Source organism: Takifugu rubripes, chromosome 12 (assembly GCF_901000725.2).
Source record: "Takifugu rubripes chromosome 12, fTakRub1.2, whole genome shotgun sequence".
Taxonomy (NCBI): Eukaryota; Metazoa; Chordata; class Actinopteri; order Tetraodontiformes; family Tetraodontidae; genus Takifugu; species Takifugu rubripes.
In genome coordinates, this window is record NC_042296.1 from 12,441,850 (window position 1) to 12,463,785 (window position 21,936).

At 47.4% G+C, this 21,936-nt stretch overlaps 3 protein-coding genes across 12 annotated transcripts in view; all 3 read left to right on the plus strand.

The window, feature by feature from the left end:
- ubap2l (ubiquitin associated protein 2-like) overlaps positions 1 to 16,127 on the plus strand; it is an 18,182-nt gene extending 2,055 nt beyond the window's left edge. For 3 of the 7 annotated variants that reach the window (XM_029845097.1, XM_029845098.1, XM_029845095.1), the window contains exons 2-29: positions 463 to 588; positions 743 to 820; positions 1,149 to 1,259; positions 1,702 to 1,873; positions 2,719 to 2,820; positions 3,042 to 3,087; positions 5,796 to 5,902; positions 6,110 to 6,169; positions 6,246 to 6,298; positions 6,540 to 6,625; positions 7,073 to 7,253; positions 7,369 to 7,564; positions 7,688 to 8,016; positions 8,141 to 8,346; positions 8,605 to 8,725; positions 8,963 to 9,002; positions 9,093 to 9,282; positions 10,227 to 10,293; positions 10,409 to 10,724; positions 11,292 to 11,380; positions 11,460 to 11,513; positions 11,585 to 11,666; positions 11,782 to 11,999; positions 12,109 to 12,214; positions 13,149 to 13,274; positions 14,220 to 14,287; positions 14,370 to 14,564; positions 14,712 to 16,127. In XM_029845097.1, the coding sequence (XP_029700957.1) occupies positions 505 to 588; positions 743 to 820; positions 1,149 to 1,259; positions 1,702 to 1,873; positions 2,719 to 2,820; positions 3,042 to 3,087; positions 5,796 to 5,902; positions 6,110 to 6,169; positions 6,246 to 6,298; positions 6,540 to 6,625; positions 7,073 to 7,253; positions 7,369 to 7,564; positions 7,688 to 8,016; positions 8,141 to 8,346; positions 8,605 to 8,725; positions 8,963 to 9,002; positions 9,093 to 9,282; positions 10,227 to 10,293; positions 10,409 to 10,724; positions 11,292 to 11,380; positions 11,460 to 11,513; positions 11,585 to 11,666; positions 11,782 to 11,999; positions 12,109 to 12,214; positions 13,149 to 13,274; positions 14,220 to 14,287; positions 14,370 to 14,564; positions 14,712 to 14,807 (3,579 nt within the window). In that variant the 5' untranslated portion in view covers positions 463 to 504 and the 3' untranslated portion in view covers positions 14,808 to 16,127. The remainder of the gene's footprint in view (positions 1 to 462; positions 589 to 742; positions 821 to 1,148; positions 1,260 to 1,701; positions 1,874 to 2,718; positions 2,821 to 3,041; positions 3,088 to 5,795; positions 5,903 to 6,109; positions 6,170 to 6,245; positions 6,299 to 6,539; positions 6,626 to 7,072; positions 7,254 to 7,368; positions 7,565 to 7,687; positions 8,017 to 8,140; positions 8,347 to 8,604; positions 8,726 to 8,962; positions 9,003 to 9,092; positions 9,283 to 10,226; positions 10,294 to 10,408; positions 10,725 to 11,291; positions 11,381 to 11,459; positions 11,514 to 11,584; positions 11,667 to 11,781; positions 12,000 to 12,108; positions 12,215 to 13,148; positions 13,275 to 14,219; positions 14,288 to 14,369; positions 14,565 to 14,711) is intronic. The other 4 variants (XM_029845101.1, XM_011609424.2, XM_029845099.1 and 1 more) reach the window with 4 other exon arrangements.
- A 637-nt stretch (positions 16,128 to 16,764) lies between these two features.
- hax1 (HCLS1 associated protein X-1) lies at positions 16,765 to 19,035 on the plus strand. Of its 3 annotated transcripts, none has more exons than XM_029844666.1 (7): positions 16,765 to 16,868; positions 17,708 to 17,928; positions 18,004 to 18,206; positions 18,295 to 18,355; positions 18,428 to 18,561; positions 18,632 to 18,701; positions 18,778 to 19,035. In XM_029844666.1, coding segments are annotated over exons 1-7 (765 nt in total). In that variant the 5' UTR covers positions 16,765 to 16,866; the 3' UTR covers positions 18,852 to 19,035. The 3 variants fall into 3 exon arrangements, with proteins under 3 accessions (XP_029700526.1, XP_011607721.2, XP_029700527.1); XM_011609419.2 differs by lacking the exon at positions 16,765 to 16,868 and adding an exon at positions 16,997 to 17,186; XM_029844667.1 differs by lacking the exon at positions 16,765 to 16,868 and adding an exon at positions 17,208 to 17,362.
- Positions 19,036 to 19,719: 684 nt separating this feature from the next.
- aqp10b (aquaporin 10b) lies at positions 19,720 to 21,827 on the plus strand. 2 transcript variants are annotated; one of them, XM_029844664.1, is made up of 7 exons: positions 19,728 to 19,876; positions 19,989 to 20,246; positions 20,611 to 20,737; positions 20,817 to 20,954; positions 21,138 to 21,256; positions 21,325 to 21,542; positions 21,618 to 21,827. In XM_029844664.1, exons 2-7 carry the CDS (start codon positions 20,160 to 20,162, stop codon positions 21,799 to 21,801), a joined length of 873 nt encoding a protein of 290 aa, XP_029700524.1. In that variant the 5' UTR covers positions 19,728 to 19,876; positions 19,989 to 20,159; the 3' UTR covers positions 21,802 to 21,827. The 2 variants fall into 2 exon arrangements, with proteins under 2 accessions (XP_003969331.2, XP_029700524.1); XM_003969282.3 differs by having other exon boundaries at positions 19,720 to 20,246.
- The last annotated feature ends 109 nt before the right edge of the window (positions 21,828 to 21,936 follow it).

The following is a 21,936-nucleotide window of genomic DNA, read 5'->3' on the forward strand; positions in this document are numbered from 1 at the left end:
TCTGTAAGATTAAAGAGTCGATGTTGATAGCAAGGTTAACGCCGAGCTACAGAATAGAGATGCAGCTAGTTAGCGTTGTTGTTTGGGTTTTAGCCGTCTTATTTGAGCTGGGTGATCGTGCACTGTTGTTTCGAAATATAGGTTAAGTCCACGCCGCGAATGCTATTTTGATAAAGTGTTGCATAATGTTCTGAGGAGGTAAATAACTTGGCTCGCCTGCTAAAGATGGCCAAGCCTCGTACTCTCTGGCTGGGTTTGTGTTTAAATGTTGCCCAAGAATAGAGTTTAAAGAGCATCAGTTGTCAGCGCCTTTTAAGCGTTTGTAGATAGAAAGCTATGTTCCTCTGATGCCACCGTTTGCTCTCAACTCCAGTGTGCAAGTCAGAGGAAGTAATGTGCACGTAAACAGCAGTAGGCCCCATTAACGGGGCTCTAACATCTCCCTTCTCCTCCTCTCTCCAGGGATTATTTCTTTGTAAATACTGTTATTTGTATATACTGTAAATGATGACGTCCATGGGTGGGAGCCGAGCACGGGGCAGCAGGGAGCAGACACAGAGCCAGACACAGCACAAGCAAAGGCCTCAGGTACTCCCAAATCCTCTCTCAGTTGTTGAGCTGTACATGTTGCAATAACAGCAGAGAACGCTGAAATGATTCACGCTGTAGCTGAATGCCAAGAAGCACCCCAACGTAACGGCAACGTTAACATTAACATTAGTGTTGGCTGACTTCTTCGCAGGCTACTGCAGAGCAAATCCGACTTGCACAGATGATTTCAGATCACAATGATGCAGACTTTGAAGAGAAGGTCAAACAGGTGAGCACATGCACACAATCGACTTCCCCGACTCCCTTAAAAGTTGAACAATGTAGTATTGATTGCATTGTTTCTAAAGATCGTCGGCATCGAGTTATAAAACCGATCTGCTTGATAAGTTTATGTGTTTATGTCCTATATAAAAACATAAACTATTTATATGACGCACACCCCTGTTAATCTGTAACACGTAACACGTCCAATCTCTCAGCTTTACATTGTTTTTAATGAATCAAACGATCGATTGCTTCAAATCTATTGCATTGGCGATAGATCATTTGTGAACCTACTCAAAAGGGGGGGGCTGTTTCTTGTCCACATTTTGCAGCTGATTGACATCACGGGCAAGGACCAGGACGAGTCTATGATCGCACTCCACGATTGCAATGGGGATGTCAACAGAGCCATCAATGTCTTGTTGGAGGGGAGCCCAGACACTGTGAGTATTTAGTTTACTGTGTGTTTGAGGGGTTGCTCAAGAGAAAGCTGCCATTCTCCTTTACCTGGTAATTAGAGTATCATCTCACAATGCCTTGGAAATATTTCATTCAGTATATAGCAGCGGGAGGGTAACCCCGTCCTGCGGGTGCTGGAATCAAGCAGGGTTGTCGGCCTTGAAAGCTCCCTGTTGGGACAGCCCTCGCTGGACGGCTGCGCTCTTGTGGTTTCCACAGACTCGGTAGTTTATGTGACAAACCGCAGGCTCAGATCATAAAGTGTTAATCAAAACAGTTATTTTTCACAGTTCTTTGCATCTTTTGTTCCATGTCGCTGCCGTTTGCTGCGTAATGAACTGCCATTTTCACAGCCAGCTACGTTAAACAGCTTTAGTCTGTCATTAAAGGGGCACCAGTCTAAACTTTTCTTTATGGTTTTCTAAGGACTCTTGGGAAATGGTGGGCAAGAAGAAAAGTGTGCCAGTCCAGAAGGAGACGAGCCAGGCAGAAATTGGGGAAGAAGGAAAAGAGAACAGGGAGAAAGGAGAGAAAGATGTAGCACGTCGCAGAGGTGGAACTCCACGCAAGGGCCGCGGGGCCAGCCGGGGACGAGAGTGTGAGTGTCTGCTCCCAAGTTCCGTTGGCTAAATTGGGGAAAATGTTTCTTACCTGTATTTTGGGGCTTTTCTGGTAAATCTCCGTGTCCATGTACGTTAACGCAGTGATTTCCCTTCCCAAAGTGGGAGGCATGATAATTGGCTCCGCAAGATTTGGGGGGTCTAAAACTCAAAGGTGACCCCTGACACCTGGTGGGGTCACCATGGTAACAGAGCCATTGCATACTTTTCCTGACCCACGATCAATAGATTATCTCTGGAGTGAGGTTAAATAAAAGTATCAACAGTAGATCAATTAAAATCTCTGTTGGTAATTAGATGACCTTTAACCAGGTAACAGCAAGGTCATGGAGAGACTCATCGAGCGCTAATTCCCTTTCTCTGCTTTGATGGTATTTGGAAAGTGGCTTTTCTCCTGTTTCCAACAGAAAGGCACTCTCTGTATCTGCTTATTATCAACTTACTAGTGATACCTGAAGCATTTGGCAGCTTTGAGACATGGTTTTGGAACAAACGGTAAATCCTGACCTGTCGGCACGCTTGCATAAAATGAGCTGGTTCACAGCAAGAGGGCGGCTCTCCGCATCAGCGTTCCGATCTTATGGGATCTAAGCCTATAAGTTTGGAAAAGCCCGCATCCAAAAGAAGAAGAGGAGGTTGTGTTGGGATGGCTGATCTGATAATCTCTTAAGGATAACATCAGTTAACATGTTAGCAATCCTCCATTTTGAATGAAGGCAGGCTCAGGTTATCATCCTGGGGCCTTCTGTCTGTCTAGTTTGTCCTCTGCATCTTAAAATGTAACGATAATCCCCCCCCCCCCCCACCTATATCTTTATTCAAGTCCGTGGTCAGGAGAATGGATTGGATGGAGCCAAGAGTGGCATTGCTGGAAGAGGAGCAGAACGAGGCCGAAGAGGAAGAGGCAGAGGAAGAGGAGCTGTGGGTAAGGGGCCGTAGTTCTTTACTTGTTAGACTTTTTTGGAGTTCTCTTCCTCCCTGTTGTTTCTCCTTATTGTTTTGGATGTTCTCTGGGCCGTTCTGGCTGAATGTTGATTTGTTTTGCTTTTATTCTCATTCACATTTGCTGCACAAATACATTTGACTTACTTACATGTCAGCTGTTGACCAATTTGAACCGGAAGTTGTCTCTGCATCACTTTTCAGGAATATCTGGAAGGCGTGGAGGCAGGTTTTCGGCACAGGGCATGGGGTAAGGAACACCTGTGTTGTCTAAAAGCAGCGGGGCTATTGTTTCCACTTGAAACTTGTTTCCATGGTCACCAGAAAGCAGGACCACAGCCTATTGTTGAAGCCTAATCCCGAGGAGGGGCATCGTAGTGGCCAATGAGCTGGAGCAGTGTGGGCCGTGAGTGCAGTGTCAAGAGTGAATATTTTTGATGGGTCCACTTAGAAGTGTGTCAGGCCTCAGACTGGTTTCTGAAACACTTACTGGTCCCTTTTGTATGTCGTTCACGTGACTTGACGAGTAGACGTCTCACTAGTGTGACCGTTGGGCGCCGTGTTCATCTCAACTTCTGCTGTATGTTTGACACATTTCGTCATTATTCACTTACTAATATGGCTCTTAAGTCACATCGTCATTAATTGTGACAGGAAGCAGGCGTTTAAATGCACCAGCTGTTTGACACGCGTGACATCGTGTATTTTCAGAGCGTTGCTTGGTGAACGTTCTTGCTTTTCTCCTGCCTCTGTACACCAGCTCTGACCAAACGGAGTGAGTTGAAGTAGGGGTGAGGGGTTTACTGGTGTCGGAGCGCACTACAGTATGGATTCTGCAGTATTGTCAAGGCCACAGGGCGAGAGTGATCAACAGGGAGTAAACAGTCATTGACATTGATTCTGTGTGCTGTGTTTATCTTCTTAAGCTTGTGTGTCACAAATGATTTATTAAGAGTATTCAACTTAGTGGAGTACAAATAAGTACTTTGTGTTCTGTAATCATGTTGGTTTTTTTTACGTTTATCGAACAAGCGTTCCTTCACAAAGGTCTGATTGAAATCATGATCCCTGGAGAGATTGATAGTTGAGGTTTGCCAGCGTATCAGCAGGAGAGTTGGGTGCTTGCTGCGTGCGCGCTCCTCAGCTCGGTGCAGGATGTTTCCGCCACTCCGGTCCTGCGTACGGCGAGGAAAAGAGCAGCGAGAGTTTAGATTAAAAATATGAATGATGGGATTGTCACTCCTTATCCTCAGCAAGGAATCTTGATGGGTTTCTAAAGAATAGTGGAAACATCAAAGAATTTGAAGATGGTTTCAGAAGCCTTTGTTGTTGCACAAGGAAGTGATATTTTGCAGACGGATATCAGTGATGAGTCTCATCGGTGTCCCCAACGAGCTGCCCTGACAGGATAAACCAGGACCCTAAATAACAAAGATAATAGGTGGCTGTTGTGTGAATCCATACTCTATTCTGCCAACATGGGAGCTCGGTCGGGGGATGAATTTTAACAGGACTGACTTGAACTTTTGAGTAATGCACAATAACAAAAGAACAAAATATCGCATGCGTGTTGGCACAATGGGCTCGGGTCGTTCCGGGTTCGGCAGTCATCTTCATTATGAGCCACAGTGGAGGAGCGTCCATTAAAGTTCTAGCTTTAAACCAAACAGTCAAGATATTGACACTATTTTGTATTCTGTCCTGGAGACCATTGTGGAGCGTTTTACCTAGTTGTAAAGTTTAGGTTTATTTAATTATTTATTTAGTTAAGGTTTATTAGTGATGCATCAATAATACAATCATGCTGCTGTTTTTAACCTTTCTCACATCTTTCCTGGAGGGAAAAGAGCTGCATTTCACCAATATTGACAGGACTTTTGATGTTTCTCTATATCTCAGTTCATCTGTGTCACCCTGAAGTGTTTTAGCAAGTTACTATGATTTAACAATCAGAATTATTGAGGCACGATAACCAGTTAGTTTAAATTTAACCTCTAACCGATCACATGAGGGGAAAATGTCTATTTAAATAACTTATTTATTTACTGTTTACACTTGTGGACTATTTACAGAATATCAACAAAGATTCTTACGCCTTTTTCGCCAGATTTAGACAATTTCTGCCTCAAACTGACTCGGGTGGAAAGGTCAAACATCATTGACCTCTAGAGGACATTCAAAACTGGCCGGATACGAGTTCAAAGTTCAAGCATGAACACCAAAATGACCTGAGACAGAAATAATGGGCACGCCATTTTAACTTCCTGTCTGATTAACTTACCTCTGTGTAAGTAATTGGGCCGGGCCCTTCGTCAGTTCAACTGCATCAATTAGTCGAACAAGAGTTTCTCTGTTCCAGCCCCGTCAAATGTGGCGTCGGTTTGCTCTGATGTCTCACGGCTGTTAATCCAACCTGTTCGATCAGCTCCGTGGGTGGTGGCGGTTCGGTGATGGCTCAGCCAGAAATGTCTGAACAGGACCAGGTTGGATGGAACGAGATGAGGGTTCCATCTTTGTGCAGCGCAGCCGTTGCCATGGATACACGTCACGTTCAATGTCTTGAACATGTGGATTCACTTTGGTCAATGAGCGTTTGATCAGATTTGTTGGGACTTTGTTTTTCTGAAGTAAAGTAAGACTTGATGATGTCGATTGTCTTGATGTTTCGGGCAACAACAGCAGCTGTGGCACTTTTAGATATTCTGCTTTTCTTTTTTATGTTAAACCCGGGGGAGAAAAGTCCAGGGGAATTTTTGGAGATTAGCATGGCCGATGAAGATTTGTGCAGTAGCACCCAAAGCACCATTAAAGTTTTACAAAAGGGCTTAAAGCCCAAACTAGGTTGTTAAATAAGGTGCTGTTGCCATAGACAGCAGCTGTCATGGATTCTTCTGCATGATGTCAGAACAAACGGTTCAGTTGAGAAATTGACCCAATTTGATCCCTTTCTCCTCCCAGAACATTCAATCCGGCTGACTATGCGGAGCCAGCCCAGACAGAAGACGGCTATGGAGGGGGCAGCACCTGGAACAACACCGGAAGTGCAGAGTCGGAAGAGGGAACCAGTAAGTAAATTGAGCAGGATTCGCCCTCGTCAATGTATACAAAATCATCCATGCATTGTGTTTTTCTTCAAGAACTCATCTTACATTAATTTTGACCCTGTGGAAAAATCCATCAACAAACCTGCATTTTTATGTCTGAACCAAGATATTTACTTTCATATCATTTTTTTCTACGTCCAACGGAAATCTCACTTTTTCTATTTTTAGGGTTGGAGTACTCCTCAGCAGAGGGGACAAACTACCCCCCAAAGTTCGACTCTTCTCCTGGTGAGCTTTTGAATCCTGTCCTCTGAAGGTTGTTGCTCATTACATGAGTTCTGATCCATTTCTTGTTGGCCTGTAGGTGTTTGGAGGACTGCTACAGAGGAGTGGGGCACTGAGGATTGGAATGAGGATGTGAGTATCTCTGGGCGTGTGTATGTACATAAATGGGGATCCGAATAATATCAGTAAAGGCTGAAGTTTAGGTTATTTTATGTATGGTTTATATTTAGTAGTCTGGAAAATTCCAGCTTCAACTACGCCATAAGGAACAACTTTAGTTTGGTGGCATGTCTAAAAACTGCTGTTGGCCTTGAATCAAGGGGGTTCGTTTCAAATGTGACGCATTTCTTAAATCTACAACATTTTGTTGCAGCTTTCCGAAACCAAGATCTTCACAGCTTCCGCTGTGACGCCCAGGCCTCTCCCTCCAGAGAATGTCACCATCACCAAAGGACAGAGGTCACTAATACTTTGGATTTCTTTAATCCTTTTCAGCCGCTTGTCCCCTGTTAAACGGAGGTTAAGAGGTTAAACTCGCTGCAGAAATAGTCCCATTTATCGGTTTCAGATAGGCGCGATGTGAATCACTCCTGTGAAGGAGGTGGAATATATTGAACCTAACTGTCAAATGTTGTATTCTACTCTCCTTGAAGTAAAAAAAAAAACCACAACTCAAAACTAGATGCACAAGAGTAAGTTAACTAAGATGAACATTCATAAGTGGTTTGTTTGCCTGCAGTAAACAGTCAGGAACCCCAAAATTTGCTTCTAAAACTAGTTACAGTTCTTCAACTGTCCCTCGGATGTTGTTTGATTTACTAGAGCAAATAAGAGAGCTACAGTAGTTGCTTTGAGCCATTGGTGTTTCTTTGGACTGCATTTAAAATCTTTGTCGTAATGCCACAGGATTGACCTTGCAGTTCTGCTGGGTAAAACTCCTCCATCATCCTCCTCCGAGACAGAAAATCCTGGAATGGAAGGCACCCAGCCCTCTTCCTTGTCTCAGTCAATGGTTTTCAGCAACTCCAAGCAAGGCGTGCCACTCTCCCAAACGTCTTCCAGCACCCCTTATACCCAGCATAGCATGGTGAGATTAGCACAAAGTGGCTTTTACATACAATGTTTACAGTCAGAATGATCCTTGCTTTTCTAATATTCACACAAGATGTGAATGGTTTTGATATAATGTGCTACTATTGCAGGTCAGCATGCTAAACAAGGGATTTGGGGACGTCGGGGACTCTAAAGGAGCTAGCACAGGGACCACTGGATCTCAGTTCCTGGAGCAGTATAAAACAGCCCAGGCACTGGCACAGCTAGCTGCCCAACACTCCCAAACTGGTCCTCCCAGTACATCACCATCTTGGGACACCAGTGGCACCTCACTGGGACAGTATGGTGAGCTAAGACTTAACGGAGACATAGATGGAGTTGAAGCCTTTAAATGCTGGCGTAATGGTCATTTTAGTAATGTTCTAGCAGTTTTTCTCAGTACTTTTATTCTCCCTTTTTCCCTCTTAGACATGAAAACCCAGGCCGAGTCTTCAGTCCATTCCCCCTTTACGAAGCGACAGCCCTATCAGTCTGCCAGCTCCACCTCATCCATGTTGGAGGTGTTCCTGCAAGACAAAGGCTTGCCGCCTTCCTCTGCTGTCTCTTCCTCCTCGTTACCCCAGCAAACATCTGCTGCTCACGTGGTGCCTCCACCTGCTTCTGCCCTTCCTAAAATGGCAACAGTTCCTTCTTTAGGTCAGCAAGTTTCCCCGAGCTCCTCCGATGCTCAAAGCCCGCTGCCATTGCAGCAGCACAAGCTCAAACAGCAAAAGAAGAGGACGTCGATTACAACAAAGGTGACATTAAAGTTTTACCAACACAAACTCCCATTTCCATCGTCTTCTCTACCAGCTTCTTAAAACCCTCCACCTTGAAAAAACTTCCATTGCTGTTTTTTTGCATCTGAAAAACATCTCTAAGACCACCAACGAGCTCTTGCCCAATCTTCACCAGATACCTGCGATGGCCGTGGAGATGCCGGGCTCAGCGGACATTTCAGGCCTTAATCTTCAGTTTGGGGCGCTACAGTTTGGGTCAGAGCCGGTTCTGCCAGAGTACGAATCCTCTTCCTCCACCACAACTCCAGCAAACCAGGTTCAGAACAGTCTCTACACAAGCCCAAGCAGGTTGGTACACCAAAACCACACTGCAGCCCTACTTTAAGACTGGCACAAAACGTGCACGTCTGATTAGCCAAGATACACTTTTAAAAACGATTAGATTTTCATGTTAACACGTCGTACAGATGAAAGTTCATCAAATATCTAAAGGAACAAGATTCCTTGCAGAACAAATGTCTCTATAATTTGCACTCGAGCACGAGCTCGTCTTTAAAGTATTAAAAAAGCTTTTTCTAAAAGCTCTACTACTGTTACAATCTGCAGTGAGTCGGCCCCGGCTCTCTCCAACCCGCCCCAAATGGACCTGTATGATCAGAGACCACCTCAGACGCGGCGTTACCCCCCCTCGGTCTCCTCCTCCCCTCAGAAGGACATGCAGCCCAAGGTCTGTCCACACCACCTTTTATATCTCTATAATGTCCCTAAAACCTTAACCATCTCTTTAACTAATCTCATTTTAAGTAGAAAGGAGTGTCATGGTAATTGGTGCTATGTGACTTATGTGTAAAGAAGAAAAAAATGTTTGTTTGCAACTTATGCAGTTCTGTTGTCATTGTTATAATGATGATAATAATAATAATATGCAGTTTCCTTATTTCTTGATTATTTCTCTTTGTTGCAGAATGGCTTCAGCTCAATGCAAACAACACAATCAGTAGAAGGTAAATATCTTGATTAATTTCCTTTTTTAGATGCATTGGATTATATCCACGTACAGTAAATGAGTGTGTTTCTCCTCTGCCCCCCCCCAGCTGCAGCAGGCTCTGTAGCATTAGGAAAACAAGTCTCCGATTCAGTTGCACAACCTTCAGCTTCCAACATGGGCACTTTGACAGACAGCCCCACCTCCTTGTTAAATTCATCAAATGCGCCATCCCTGAGCGCTCTAGGACACGGCGACGACCTCCCCCCGAGCACGATGCCCCCGCCTCAGCACAACAAGTGAGACGCCAACTAGCATTCCTGCAATATGCTGTACAACACACGCTGCTGGAAACATAAAGGGCTCAATCAAACCGTCTGCTAGCATCTAAATGAAGAACTATTGTTAATTAAACAGCTTTATCTGAATCTTATTAGAGAACAGATGAATATATGATCAATGGAAACTAAAATATTACCTCGCTGAGGACTAGACGTAGAATCATACTTGAGCTTAAAGGGGGGGGAAATGACATAAGCTGGTGGAACTTCTGTGAATTTCCTGAAGGATCTCACCACGGAGCTCATTAGTGTGCACGACCTTTACAGGCCTGCATGGACCCCTGCAGAGTCGGCTCCTGATAAGATATCAGGTGCTTTCCAGAATGAGGTCATCAGCCAGCTCCACTGTTTGTGGGGCAGCGTGGCTGATACGATGCAACAATACATGATGTTCCAGAGGTGCTCATTTGGATTTAGGCCTGGGGAATTGGGGGGGGGTTCTGATACACTCCTGCCCCATGCGGCCCCCCATCAACAAGCACCAGAGGGAACTTGGCTCCTGCTAAAAGAGCTGTTCCAGTAGGGTACCGATGACCTTCACAGCATCTCCAGACTCATGTCTCGGCGTGGAAGTTTTCTATGAAAAGAATGGAGACTCGGGTTGTGAGGACCAGACCCACTAGTGGATATCGGGCCCCCAGAACCCTCAGGCAGTGTGTTCCTGCGCGTTTGGGCACACACACATTCTCAGGAGGGGCTGCCAAGAGGTCATTTTGTTGCTCTACAGGTGAAACCTTTCTAACCAGACGGCTCGATATCGGTGGTGGAGTTCCACCGTGATGATGACGCCTTCCCTTAAAAACCTTTGAGCAGTGTGAAATTGTTGTTCTGGTATCTGAATATGGGTCGGCATGGAGGGAGAAAATGTTTGCTGAGGCCTCTGAAATTTCTTGTTTTCTCAGCTCTCATCCATCGCAGCAGAATAATCTTGCAGCATCGTCGGGCCGAACATCCAATTCAAGCTTACTGGTGAGTTGGAATTGTTCTGATCTGCTGTATCTATATTGTATCTATATTGTTGTCCATTTAATGTCCAATCATGATCCAAATATTGTTCCACTTACTCTTCTTCTCATTTTTGTAGCATCCAAGTGTGGACGGTGACTCAAGCCTGCATTCTTCTTCCTTTCCTCCGTCTGTCTCCGTGGTTCCTTCCTCGGTCCCCTCCTCTTCCTCAGTGGCTGCTGCACAAGTATCGTTAGGAGCCCCTCAGGCCTCCTCCATGGGCTCTGCCACCGTCTCAGCTCCCTCTGGCCATGGCCCTGTCAGTAGTCTGACAATGGGTCTTAATAATGCATCCATGGGTGCCACAACTGTAGCAGCTGCCACTGTTTCTGTTTCTACGGCAGGCTCTGCCATTCCTTCAGCTTCCTCTACACGTGGCTCTGCACCATCCTCAGGTAGGACCAACACAAACGGCCATGAAACATTGGTCCTTTCTGCTAGAAATACCTGTTGTCTGGAGTCTGCTTGGATAAATTCTATTCTATTACCACACAGACGCAACTGGGCTTCCTGTTTGCCTGCTTTTGTCCTCCATTTTCGGTTTCTCCTCTTTTCATTCCTTTTGCTGCCGAAGGCTTAATAACGTAGCGTTCAGTGGGTACGGGGAGCATTCACGCCCTCATCAATCTGTCACTCTTTCCTATGGTGAAGCCTCGTGTCTGTTTTCCCTCGTCAGCCCACTTTCAGTACTAGATGGCACCTAAATGACCCACACGACTGACAGTAACGAGCGCATGTTGCGCTCACGAGATAAGCAAAATGTTCTAAAAGGGTTTGTGCTGTTGTGAGGTACCAAATGTAGCTTGACGAGGACACAAAAATAATTTTGGGGATTTTGATCACCGTAAGAGGGTGTCAATACTTTCTGTACCCACTGTACCATCAAATAGCCACATAATACTGGAGTTTACCAAGGTTCGTAAATACCACTTTTAATTTTTTGTTTTATTGTGGATAAACAGGGAAAGCACCTCCCAATTTGCCACCTGGAGTTCCTCCTCTACTGCCCAACCCCTACATCATGGCTCCGGGACTACTGCACGCCTACCCTGTAGGTCCCTGCGAGGGGTTGAATCGATGCTCTGCCGCCTCCTTTCTTGCTCTTACGTGTTTTCTGTGCCTTGTCTCAGCCGCAGGTGTACGGCTACGACGACCTCCAGATGCTGCAGACCAGAATACCTTTGGTGAGTTTGGTGCCTGCACTAACACGTCGGCCTCGTGTCTGTACGGGGCATTAATGGGATTTTGCTTGCAGGATTATTACAGCATCCCGTTTGCAACACCCACCACTGCACTGACTGGCAGAGAAGGCAGCCTGACAAACAACCCTTATTCCGGTGAGCTGCGTTCAGGATATGATGATAAACAATATAGATAATGATGTTTCCATCTCTTGACGCCACCTGTGATGTTTGTGTCCTCTTTGGTGCGTCCTGTCCTTCGGTGTCTCAGGGGACCTGTCCAAGTTTGGTCGCGGTGACGCGTCATCGCCTGCGCCGGCCACAACATTGGCTCAGACCCAACAGAACCAGACCCAGACGCACCACACTACGCAGCAGCCCTTCCTCAACCCTGCGCTGCCTCCTGGCTACAGCTACACAAGCCTCCCGTACTACACTGGCATGCCCGGGCTGCCCAACACCTTCCAATATGGACCTGCTGTTTTTCCGGTGAGAATTCCCGATCCTGTAAAACGTCTTATTTCTGTTCTGCTCCGTTTGACCGTTCCGAAGGAAAAGCACTTGATTTGGACAGTATTTGACGGCTTTCCTTGCTTAGGTGGCTCCTACCTCGTCCAAACAACACGGTGTGAATGTTGGCGTCAATGCATCGGCCACGCCCTTCCAGCAGGCTAGTGGTTATGGTTCCCATGGATACAGCACTGGTGAGACGATAAATAATTTGAAAGGCATGTTCGGAGGGGGTCATGCAGGTCCTGTGCATTTCAATTAGCATCTGACTGATTTTAGCACATTTATTTATGATTTCCTGTTTGGTGCATATTTCCTTTGAGCCCTGCCACCCTCAGTCCAGCTGGGCTGCTTGTAATGTTTAAAGTGTTCTTGTATGCTGAGTAACATACAGTGTATATATATATATATATAACAATCTTTATTCTCCCGCAGGTTTTTGTTGCTAGTTAAATGCAAAACTCTTTGATTTATGTAATGGCCGAAATCGCTCTAAACTGATCTGGAGGGTAACGTTGGACGTTACGGGGTTCCGTGTTGACTCCTTTCTTCTCTCAGCTTGCTTTCTTCATTTCAGCAGCTAGAGGTTCTCAGACCTTCACTTCATCCACCACATCTTTGCAGCCCCCCTCCCCCCTTCTTTCATGCTCTCTATTTCCTGACGTTATTTTGATGGATGACTGGTTTCTGGAGTTTGATCATTTCCCGGTGAAGTGTCGGTCTCGGCTCCATCCGATTTTCATCGTTACTTTCACGTGTGTGGAGCTGCACCACCCGCTGCTTCTGCCATCACCCGACTGAAGCTCCGTGTCGGCCCCCCTCCACACACACCCCCTGCCTGCCCCCTCACTTTCCGACCTCTTCCCCCCCCGCAGATTTGGCTCAGGTAGTACATGCAAATGATGTTTGCCGTAAATTGTGACCGCCCCGTTGCACCAGTCGAGCAGCGTTTGCAATAATTTCCGCCAGCGGCCGCCTGGCGTTGTGGGCGGGGTCACAGCTTCGTCCGCCGCCTGCTCGGGTGGTGCACGCCGTCAGTTGTTTGCACGTGCTGCGTGAGCCAGGTCTGCCGCCCCTGCCTGGTGTGTCTAACGCTGTGGGCTGCGGCTGTGTGTCTGACTGTTGCAGGCTATGAGGATGTGGGCCAGGCTTCAGGGAGTGGGGATTTCTGTAAGGGCGGATACGGCACTGCCGTGGCCGCTGCTGCTTCTGCACAAAGCAAGCCAGCCAGCTCCGTCACCGGGCCTGGAGTCGGTGAGTGCCGCCAAATTAAAACCAAAAAGGGGGAAAGAAACCAACCCTGTCCCTCCCGTCTTATCCTTATGTCACCAACCATTCTTCTCCACATCTGGCTCCCCGTTCCTTTGCCTCATCGCTAATTAGCGCTGCGCCTGTGGGGAGTCGCTCGCACCACATGATCTGCTTTTCCGCCTGCCTCTCTTACCACCCACCTCTGCCATTCTCTCTCTTACCTGATCTCTTCCAGAGCAAATCGCATCGAGTCCGGTGTTTTATTTCGTAAAAGACCGTTGATGCGGTCACGCCGTGTGAGATTAGCAGTGCTAATCTCAGCGACGAGCTCCTCTGGTTGACGTGGTCCCGCGGTGTTGCTTGCTGGTCGCTCATGTTCACTCATCAGTGTCGTTATCAGATGGAAATGATGTTCAGTGAAGGGTAGAAACTGTATGGAAACAGTTGTGCTGTGCAATATGTTGCTGTGTGTGTTTAAATGTTGACATTCCAGGCTTGTGATGGTACTTTTCCGAACGGTCCACTTTTCTTTAATCGCATGACTTATATTAATTAGCATGTACGCTAGCTCTGGGAAGTCAGTATTGGTATTTAAATCAGGTCCTTTCTATTCAGAAGCTGGATTTCACTGGCTCTTCTTTCCAGGTTCTGCATAAGTTCTTTCATATCTTAGGAAAATAGCATTGTTCGATGTTCCATTTGAACTTTTAGACAATGTTTCACCCCAACATTGTGATGTGAAGTGATCTTCCGAGCTTTCTCTCTCTCATCTCATCTTTCATCATCATTATTTTAACCCCTTTTTCACACTGCTGTCATCGATAGAAAGTTAACCGTTAAGTCATCCAAGACTGGATGGTCAAACAGGCTTTGCCCACGATGCATGTGCGCGTGCGCTGGGAGATTCCAAACGTAAAGTGGCTCCATTTGTCCGTTCTGTCTCGGCAGGAGTCTCCGTGACATCGAGCAACACGGGTGTTCCAGATATTTCAGGGTCTGTTTACACAAAGACGCAGGTAATTGCGCGTTCTCGGCCCCTTTTCCCCTAAAACGGAACGGGTTCCTCACCACCTGCTTGTTTCACTTCTCCTCCTGCAGTCGTTTGAGAAGCAGGGTTTCCACGCTGGGACGCCAGCAGCTTCCTTCAGCCTGCCCTCTGCTCTGGGCAGCGGAGGCCCCATCAACCCCCCGGCCGCGGCGGGCTACGCCCCTGCCCCCTTCATGCACATCCTGGCTCCACACCAACAACCCCACTCTCAGATTCTGCACCACCACCTGCAGCAGGATGGACAGGTAGAACTATGAGCACGATATGATGGTTCTGGGCCGGGCGGTTTATGCTAACGCTGGATCAGTGTGTTCGTGCCACGATGTGGATTCAGACCCAAGTGGGGGGGGGGGTGTCCATGATGTAAGCGGACCTGTGTCCTGTCTCTGCAGAGCGGCACTGGACAGCGCAGCCAGAACTCCTCCATTCAACAGAAGTCCCAGATGAACAAGTCGGCGTACAACAGCTACAACTGGGGGGCCAACTAGCATCTGCTGTCAGGGTCCACCCTCCACCATTTCTACCCCTGAAACTAAGGGCGGACTCACTACTCCTACTGTCTCTACATGCGCCCCCCCGTCCTCCCTGCAGAGTCCCTCCCCAGTCTCTCGGCCCAGCACTCGTGCTGTGCTCAGAGAACAAGCGCTGCAACGATGCACGAGGGGAGGGAGGGACGGGGGGCGAACACTGGGTGGGGAGGTCACGGCTCCGTGGCTAAAGGGTGACACCATCACGAGGGCAGATGCGCAGTCTGGGAATTTCTCTCACGTTAGCCCCCACCTCCCTATTTTTTCCAATCAGTTGTGTATGTACCATAGAACTGTTTTCTAAAAGAATGAATGTTTGCTCTCTTTTCCCTCTTCTTTTTCTTACCGATTCGGAGGAATGAAGTCGTCTCTGAAGGTGGGGGGGGGGCAGGCTGGTTTGGATTCTCACCCTCAACTTCCCCCACGGCTTCATTCGGGTGTGAAGTGTCTTCTTACAGATTGCCCAAACACAATTTGCCAGATTTTGTTTTTTCTTCTTCTTTAGTTTTTACTTTTATGACATTTTAAGTTTGAAATAATTCTCTGAATTGGTAGAGTTGTGAAGTTTATTTTTTACCAAATATAGATATATTATATATAAAGACGTATAAGCGAGCTCACTGGGTTGGACGGTGAGGAAAAAGGGTGTTGTGTCATGTGACTGCGTGCATGTTCGTACACACGGGGGCCGCGGGTCGTGGACTGTTCTTTTGTTCTTTGATCTGTACAGTACCTGTTCCCATAAACGAAGATAAAGTTTCAGAAGAGTTCTGCCTGTCCCGAAAGATGTTAAAATAGTTTCCAAGGACGCTACACACCCGTCTGCCTTCCAGTGTGCTATGCTTTAGTTTCTGAGGCCCCCCCCTCACCCCCCCGTCCCCCAACACTGCATCATTGAATACGGATGAATAGAATTGTACTATGGGGTTTTTTGTTTTTGTCAGTGATTTTTTTTTTTTCTTTTTTTTTTTTTTTCTTTTGTACTGTGTTTTAAAAAAAAAATTTAAATGGATAAACTTGTCATGTACATATATATAAAAAGCAAGTACTGTAGTCCCTGTTTGTTTAATGGCTTTCTCCTTTTCCTTCTTAAAACCTTGCAGACTTGTTAGCTTTTTGGTTCCTTTTTTTATTTTGTAAAAAATATATATAAATATTAAGTAAATAAACCAGAGAGGCATTTTCATCATTTTGGATGTGAATGTCTTTAAAGAAACTATTTGTCATGTGGCTTGTAAATCTTTTGCTAAAAGTATTTGACATTAAATGTAAAATATAACGGCCTTGATTTGTCTGACGGCTTTAAACGTTCAAACGCTGGTGAAGGAAACAAATCTTCTCTTCAGAGGTCAGAGCGGCGTCGCCACTAAACGGTGAATCGACGGTAGAAACGGACGCAATAACGCCAATAACCTGCACTGCAACTTTAAAGTATTCTATATATTATTACCTCTGCCGAGGAGGTTATGGGATGGCTGGGGTTCAGCTGACTTTGCAAAGCAACTCAGTTATGAGCAGGTTTTCAGGAAATGGGGATTTTTTTTATTTTATTTTTTTGTGACAACGGATGATTCCAGAGCTACTTCCAGAATCAGCAATCTTTTATTTCCTTGGACAGTAAATGGGATTTAACCATACGAGGGATTTCTTGATCTCCATGAAAACCTTAAATTGAAAACAAAAGAAGGAACACGAGAAGCTGGAGAACTTCCAAGGGCTGAAAGAGGAGATGGAGAGAATGTGGGGTGTGAAGGCACCAGTGGTCCCAGTAGTGATGGGGACACTAGGGGCAGTAACCAACCCCCCCGCCCCCCCCCCCCCCCCCCCAAGCTGAGCAGATGCTCCAGCAGGTACCAGGAACCACATCAGAGATCTCTGTCCAGAAGAGTCCCAGGAACAGCTGAGATCCTGGGCAGACCCCCAGGCCTCTGGTAGAGGAGGGGGGAGGCACTTGGAGGAAGTCTGCACGTTCTACAGCTGCTCTGCTACATTTTTTCAGTGTTGTACTCAAAAGAAGAAAATGTAGGTAGAATTGTTTTGTTTTAATGTTTAGGTAATATAATCATGAACAGAAACTTTTTTTAAAAAAAGTGTGTGTGTGTGTGTGTGTGAGAGAATTGCAAGATACAACGCTATTTACGGTAAATGAGTATGTCAACTGTTTACGTCACCCTGAACAGTTTACGGCACATCGAAAAACGCAACATTTGTTTATCCTGTTTGACGTCGATCTTATATTTTCAGTTATGAATTAATCTACGCGAACGCTCATGAAATGAGTCTGTTTGATTTATTTCGCGGATTTTTCGGAGTACCCGAAGGCCACTATGGTAACCGAAGGTAAAGTTTTAGACGTGCGTCAGTAACTTGGCTAAGCTAGCAGGACAACACAACGTCGCTAATCAAACAGAAGATAAAAGTTTGTTCCTGCAGGGATAAACGCATATATATAAAGTGAAATATAATATAGTAATCAGGATTATTAGGCGAACCAGGGCATGGATATACTTTAAAAGGTGATGCTTTGCTAAAGAAACTGCTCAATGTGACCCCTGAAGGAGACGTCTGTATATGTTAATATATGTATTTATCATGTTAAGTTTAAGTATTACGGTGATACATAAAAACCATGAATGCCCATTTGTGTGTTTTCAGTATGATGTAAATGATGTCATCACCTGACCATTGTTTTTAATTGACTCATAAAAGTGATGATTATCATGATTATTCTGCTTCTTTCCTACTAGAAGCAGAACAATTATAATAATGGAATAATGGGCGGTTTGGTACTTGGATAAATGCTTGTCATTACTTTCCGTTTCAACCGTTCATGTGGGGAAATATGTACTTTGGTATTTCAGGGACCCCTTTTTTGAGGCTATGACCCATGACGATGACGACGATGCTGACGAAGAGGACACTTTCTTCGACGGGTTCCACAGGGACCAACGGGGCCCATCTGACGATACTAGGAGGTTCGGTTCCAGCGTCGGCCCTGGTGCAATGAGGTTCCACGTGCCTCCAGAATTTGGCCAAATCTTCAGAGAGATGGAAGAAATTTTCTCCCAGTTTGGCCACACTGGTATGAACCCGCCCCATAAACTTGTCCAGGAAATGATTTTAACTAAAGGGAGTAAAAAGTATGGTATCTTTCTAGGGGTCCCTGCGCTGCCGCCACACGGGGACAAAAGAGAGGGGCCCAGTGGGAATCCCTTGAGAGATTTCATGTTGAAATCCCCCGACAGCGACTCCCAAAGACCCCAACGACCATCCAGAGAGCCCAGACACGATGCTCCGCCATCCGAAAAGTCTCCAGTTTCTCCCCACTCAACTCTCCCCGGCTGGAGGCCATTTTCACAGGTATAAAATGTAATTATTTTATATCAACAGCTCGGTTGCCGTGCCGACAGTATTTCTACTGATTATTGTGACTCACTTGTGTCCAAAGTTTGATCTTTGGAAGAAGGGACCCGAGATGTTTCCAGAGGACGAGCGCAGAGTGGACAGAGGTGGGTTGAGATCCTTTGCTAAGGGAGGTGTTGAAAACGGATGAAACTGATTGTTTCACACCCATTTTTCAGATCTGGACTCTGCAGTGTCCTCTGGAGGCCTGGATCAGATTATGGCGCCGCCTGCTGGTCAGACACCGGAGCAACCCAAGGCTCGCTCTTTCTTCCAGTCAGTCACAGTCACCAAGGTGTTGAAGCCCGACGGGGTGAGCTGCGATAAATACGAGTGCAAAACTTCTGTGGAAACATCGCTGAACTTTGGCCTTTTTGGGTTAGAGCGTTGAAGAAAGGAGAACGGTCCGAGACAGCCGGGGCAAAGAAGAGACCACCGTCACCGTGTCAGGAGGTACTGGCGGCCTGGCAACGGTTGGTTTCACTCTTTGGTCCAACACGCTTGTTCATTTCTCCTTTTTGTATTGCAGACCAAGAACAGGCATTTTCCCACATGCGAGACGATTCCTCGCTGTTCTCCAAGCTGTTTGGAGGCCTTAAATAATATGTAGGAGTGAGTGTGCACTGTTTGTTTGTTTATTTGTTTGGTTGAGTGTATTTAAGAATTAAAGAAAAAAAACTGGCATTAAGATTCTCTGGAATTGGATGTTTCCTTTTGACTAAAGCTAGTTTTTTGTTTAGTCGGACAAAGCGAAGCAGATCACATAATAAATGCACTCTGAACTGTCCCATTGGGTAATCTGTGGACTTTAGTGATAGAAGAATAAATAATGCAAAAATATTTGGATCAAAGTCGGTTCTGACCACTGTGATGTAACGTTGGAAACCTTCTTCTACCTTTTATTCACATCAACAGCTGCGTTTTATCCCTCCTGTCAATGTCCTAAAAAGAAATACACCTTCAGACTGGTTTGACTGGTCCCCAACTGGGAGCTCAACGAACACGTCCCAGACTCTGGCCCCCAAGGTGGCCCTGGCTGGGGGCCGGCCCCCAAGGTGGCCCTGGCTGGGGGCCGGCCCCCAGTCGTGCTGGGGGTCCTGCCGCCGGCGCTCAGATTCACCACCATTTGTCTTTTATTTGGATCCGTGTCCTGTTTGTGCTGCTTCAAAAAACAAATGCTCACAAAAAACATCTTATCTTATCTCATCTTATCTCCTGCATCAGAGTTTAAGTGACAGTGCCGTTCCAAAGTTTAAGCAACAGATAAATTTAAGATGACTCATGAAAAAAAGGCTCATTACAAGAATCCGATTGATCTTCCGATAAATATTTGGATTTTAAATCTTCACCAGATGCAAAAGGCCAAAAACAAACATCTGTGACAGCAGCTGAAACGCCACGGTGAGGCGTTCAGGGACCGGTGGTGGGCCCTGAGGCGTTCAGGGACCGGTCGTGGGCCCTGAGGCGTTCAGGGACCGGTCGTGGGACCTGAGGCGTTCAGGGACCGGTGGTGGGACCTGAGGCGTTCAGGGACCGGTCGTGGGCCCTGAGGCGTTCAGGGACCGGTGGTGGGCCCTGAGGCGTTCAGGGACCGGTCGTGGGACCTGAGGCGTTCAGGGACCGGTCACGTGAGTCAGACACAATTCTTAGGTGAGGTGAAGCGGGGTCACACCTGATCTGGGCGGTTTGGGGCTTTGTGCTCTTCCTCTGCTGTGGTTCCGGTACCGGAATGTCCAATAGGCTGGACTGGTCTCCCCTCCCGGCGCTCCAGCCATCCCATAAAGTTTGTGACGTCACCTGCAACTCAGACATAAAAAGCGAAGCAGTGCGCGCGGCGCTGAGCCACCTGACGTCAGCATCCGGCCTTCAGACGCTCCCCCGCGGCTGGACGGCGCCGAGAAGACCGCGGTGATGGACGGGCTCCTGAAGAACTGTCGGATCAAGAACCAGCTGCTCAGGGAATGTTTGGCCGAATTCCTCGGAGTTTACGTCCTGATTGTGAGTAAAGATGCGCGGAGGACGTTAAAATCCCCCTTAAATGCTGATGATCCAGTCCTGAAATACGTAAAGTGTTCACACATTTTGAGACGGTTTGTGAATCAACAGAATGGAAAATGAGGACTTTGTCCCTGACGGAGGACAGAAAGAGGGAGAGTTAATGAAGGAGGCGTGATTTGAAGCGGCGCTAGTTATCTCTAACGAGCCGGGGTCATTAACCTTTACAATTCTAGAGTAATTCCATGGAAGCGACATTCATAAAACCAAGGACACGGTGACTGAACTTGGACCCGACCTGTTGTTCTTAAAGGCACAATTTTAACCCCTGTGCACTAACCCGGCCCCCTCTCTCGCACCGTTGCAGCTTTTTGGATGTGGCTCCGTTGCCCAGGTGACCACGAGCCACGAAAAAAACGGCCAGTATCTGTCGATCAACTTGGGCTTCTCGCTCGGAGTCACGTTCGGGGTGTTTGTGTCTCGCGGGGTCTCGGGTAAGACCAGGTGCAACTTTTGTGCTGTCATGTTATAATCTGCATCCTGAGTAACGAGAACCTTTCTGATGCCCGTAAGGTGCCCATCTGAACCCGGCTGTGTCCCTCAGCCTGTGCGTTTTGGGCCGACACCCCTGGAAAAAGCTCCCGTTCTTCATTCTTTTCCAAGTGTTTGGGGCCTTTCTGGCTGCAGCCACCGTGTATTTGCAATATTATGGTGAGCTACCTTAAAAAACCCTTTTTCTCTCTTAAACAGGAGATCTGGATTGAACCGGACTTTTGCTTCTTGGGCAAATTGAACACGAGCTTCCATCTTTGCTGGTTCTGGTGGTAAAATGTGCATTTTGGCCAAAACTGCAAATCAAAACACCAAAGTTTGGGTTGGCCCTGATGTTGGCAGATGCCATCCAGACCTACAGCGGCGGCGAGCTGACGGTGACGGGACCCACGGCCACAGCAGGAATATTCTCCACCTACCCGGCTGACTACCTCAGCATGTGGGGAGGAATTGTGGATCAGGTAGCCCCCCCCCCTCCGCCCCAGCACCTTTAACCACCGTACATGTGTGAACGCGTGCGTGTGACCAGGTGATCGGCACCGCGGCACTGCTGCTCTGCGTCCTGGCCCTCGGGGACCAGAGGAACACGCCCCTCCAGGATGGCGTGCGGCCGGTGCTGGTGGGAGCAGCGGTGCTCCTGATTGGGATCTCCATGGGCTCCAACAGCGGCTACGCCATCAACCCCGCCAGAGACATCGGGCCACGACTCTTCACCTACCTCATGGGCTGGGGAGCGGAGGTTTTCACGTCAGTAGCACCGTCGGTTCCCGTCCCGCCCACGTGACCCGGCGGTGTGTGAACGCGCGTCACCTGTCTCTGCAGGGCCGGGGGCGGCTGGTGGTGGGTGCCCATCGTGGCTCCTTGTGTCGGGGCCCTGCTGGGAACGCTCGTCTACGAGCTGGCGATTGAAGTCCACCATCCTCCGAGTGCGGGGGAGCTCCGGCCGCCCTCCCAGGGGGCCCCCGGGACCGAGCTGGAGCTGGAGCGAGATGGAAAAGCTCAGTGACGTTCACGATTAAAAGGGACAACTGCCGTACTGGCGCCGGCGTCTGTCTTTCTCCCCCGGTTCCCGTGAGCCCCGGCGGCAGCCGACCCCCCCGACCTTCACCGTCCGACCCGGGCGCTCCGGTGCAGACAAACC